General features: G+C 48.3%; 1 protein-coding gene across 1 annotated transcript in view; it reads right to left on the reverse strand.

The window, feature by feature from the left end:
* DHX8 (DEAH-box helicase 8) overlaps window positions 1-1,300 on the reverse strand; it is a 27,207-nt gene extending 25,907 nt beyond the window's left edge. The window contains exon 1 of the mRNA XM_004374328.3: window positions 989-1,300. Within this exon, the coding sequence (XP_004374385.1) occupies window positions 989-1,136 (148 nt within the window). The 5' untranslated portion in view covers window positions 1,137-1,300. The remainder of the gene's footprint in view (window positions 1-988) is intronic.
* Window positions 1,301-2,775: the final 1,475 nt, after the last annotated feature.

Consider the following 2,775-nt stretch of genomic DNA (forward strand, 5'->3'; position numbering starts at 1 on the left):
GGTCAGAGCAGTCAGTGGTGGTAGCTGGGCACCATCTAGTTGTACTGGACTCAGTCTGGTGGAGGTCGTGGTAGTTGCGGTCCATTAGTCCTCTGGACTAATCTTTCCCTTGTATCTTGTCTTCTTCATTCTCCCTTGCTCCCGAAGGGGTGAGACCAGTGGAGTAGCTTAGATGGCTGCTCACAGGATTTTAAGACCCCAGATGCTACTCACCAAGGTAGAATGTAGAACATTGTCTTTATAAACTGTGTTACGACCACTGAGCTGGAAGTTCCCCAAGACCATGGTCCCCACAGCCCTCCACCCAGTAATTCGATCCCTCAGGGAGTCTGGATGTGTCTATGGAGCTTCCATGAACTTTGCTTGTACGAGTTGTGCCAGCTTCCCCAGTATTGTGTACTGTCCTACCCTTCACCAAAGTTATCACTTATCTATTGTCTATTTAGTATCCCCCTCCCCGCCCCCGGCCTTTTCTGGTTCCTCATTTTTGGTTTCCCAGATGTACAGGTTGCCCCCAAACCCCTCATGACTGGTGTTTGGGAAGTAGAATAGCACGAACAGTCAAGAGCACAGCTAAAACCTCAGACACTGACTTCAAAAAGACCTCACTTCCAGACCAGGATATGAGATCTTGAGGAAATTACTTAAATTCTCAGAGCTTTGTTTCTCAATCTAGAAACAGAGATAATAATACTGTCTATCTCACCAGGTGCTATGAAGATCAAATAAGACAAAGTAGATAAAGCGCTGACCATAATATCTGACGCACAGTGAGCACCCCATAAATGTCAGACATTACCATCATCATCATCGTAGACGTTGCTACTGCTGTTGTTGTTATCGTTATTCTCAAGCAAAGGCCACGGCCGCAGGCTCGGTGGACCTTAATCTCTCACAGACAGACAGAGACTCTCTCACACAACTCCCTTTCTCCTTCCGCTTCCCTCGGCCCCAGGCCCAGAGGCCTTAGAGACCTCCCCGAACTCACCCAGATCCTTGTCGTTGATTCCCAAATGATTGTCCAGCTCGGTGCAAACCTTCGACACCAAAGATAAATACTCGAGTTTGGCGAGTTCTTCCGCGGGGCCTGGCTCCGCCCCGGTTACGGTTCCGGCCAGGGCCACAGCCACAGCCATGGCTACAGCACCCAACCGCCTCCGCACGGCCGGCCCTGGGAGCTACTCCGGCCCTGCTCCAGCTTCCGCATCCGGGTCGACGCACATCCCTTTTGTTTACAGTAAATTAGACACGGTCAACTTCTAATGACGCAGACGGATGGATCATAGAGATCAGACAGGAAATGCTTAAGGAAGGGCCGACAAGAGTGGGTTGCTCTACACACTGGCAGGCGCCCTCTCTAGGTGAGCAAACTTCCTCGCCCAGCCTCAGGCGTGGAAACCTCCCAGCGCGCTCCCGCCCTTCGTCGGCAGAGGGCGACCGTGGCCTGCGAACAGGGCGCGAGGAGGCACCCTCTAGCCGCCCGCGCCCACGCTCTACAAGTCTTGCAAAAGAAATTGAGTCTAAGATGCTGAAAAAAGCTTAACTCGTTTTACAGTGGATGCGCATCTTGCTGGGTCTCACTTCCGGCTCATGATGTACGATCTCAAGCGACTGTATAGCAAACCAGAGGGCGATAGATTCTAGTTCTGGTATTAACTCCTCTCCTCATTTTGCGAGTGAGGAAACTAACACTTCCACTATGTTTAACTGGGTTACTTCGGACAAATTATCTTTGGGGCCTTAGTTTTCTCATCTGTAAAATGGGATAATGTTTCTCTAATTGGCTGTAGGTGAAGACCGAGTGAGATAACTATGTAAGGAGCTTGACACATCGTAGGCACACGACAAATAGCAATTACATCCCAAGGCCAAGACAATAGTCACAGTAAAGCCAGCCTTTCAAACACAGATCCCCTCAGCCTGTGACCCCCAAAGGGTCACCTGCCTCCTCCCTTGTGAAAATTACTCAATCCCGATTTTCCGTATGCCAATACCCTCAGTCCTCTCAGAACTTGTTGCCCCAAATCTCGGCTGTATTGTGAACTCAAGGTCAGAAGCCCAGCAGAGCTGGAATCTACCTGAGGGTCCCGTTTTTCCTCATGGCAACCCTAGGGTGAGGTAGAAATTTTCTCCTACCACAGTGCCCTGTGTGACGCATAGGGAAACTGAGGCACTACAAGCAAGTGGCTCCCCAATCAATCAAAAAGGAGGAAATCAGACCCTTTTGCTGCTTTTTGCCTCAGGTTACATTACCCTGGTGCATAGGGAACTCTATTCCCCATCACCTCGTCATGCACTAAAGAATGGCAGACAAAACACTGAGCAGTCCTTACTGCCTCCAAGAGCTCCATGTTTACACGTTCCTAGGAATAAGTACTGTACCCTCTGAGCTCTCTCTTCTCCTTCCCTCTCTTCCTTCTTTTCTCCAAGAAAGGAATGGAAAATCCTGTACTTGACTGAACGTGCTCAACTTGCCTGATTAAGATTTGGAGTTAGGGTTTCGGGGCTTATTCCTCTTGATTTCCTTTGTGCTTTTTTGCCTTAAAAAATTCATATTTATATGCTGCTTTCCTCCAATATTTAACTGGAAGGGAGAACACGCAAGAAGTTTGTTTTGTTTTAAAAGCTCTGTGAGAAGAGGGCCCATAGAATCATAGCATGTCGTAGGAGTAGCAGAGCTTTTTTGATTGGGAATTATTGAGCATGTCTCGAGAGTAAATATTGACCAGAACTTATTAAATTTTATTTACAGATGCCATCAACTGCATATTTTCA

This window comes from Trichechus manatus, unplaced genomic scaffold (genome assembly GCF_000243295.1).
Source record: "Trichechus manatus latirostris isolate Lorelei unplaced genomic scaffold, TriManLat1.0 scaffold00028, whole genome shotgun sequence".
In the NCBI taxonomy this organism is placed as follows: domain Eukaryota; kingdom Metazoa; phylum Chordata; class Mammalia; order Sirenia; family Trichechidae; genus Trichechus; species Trichechus manatus.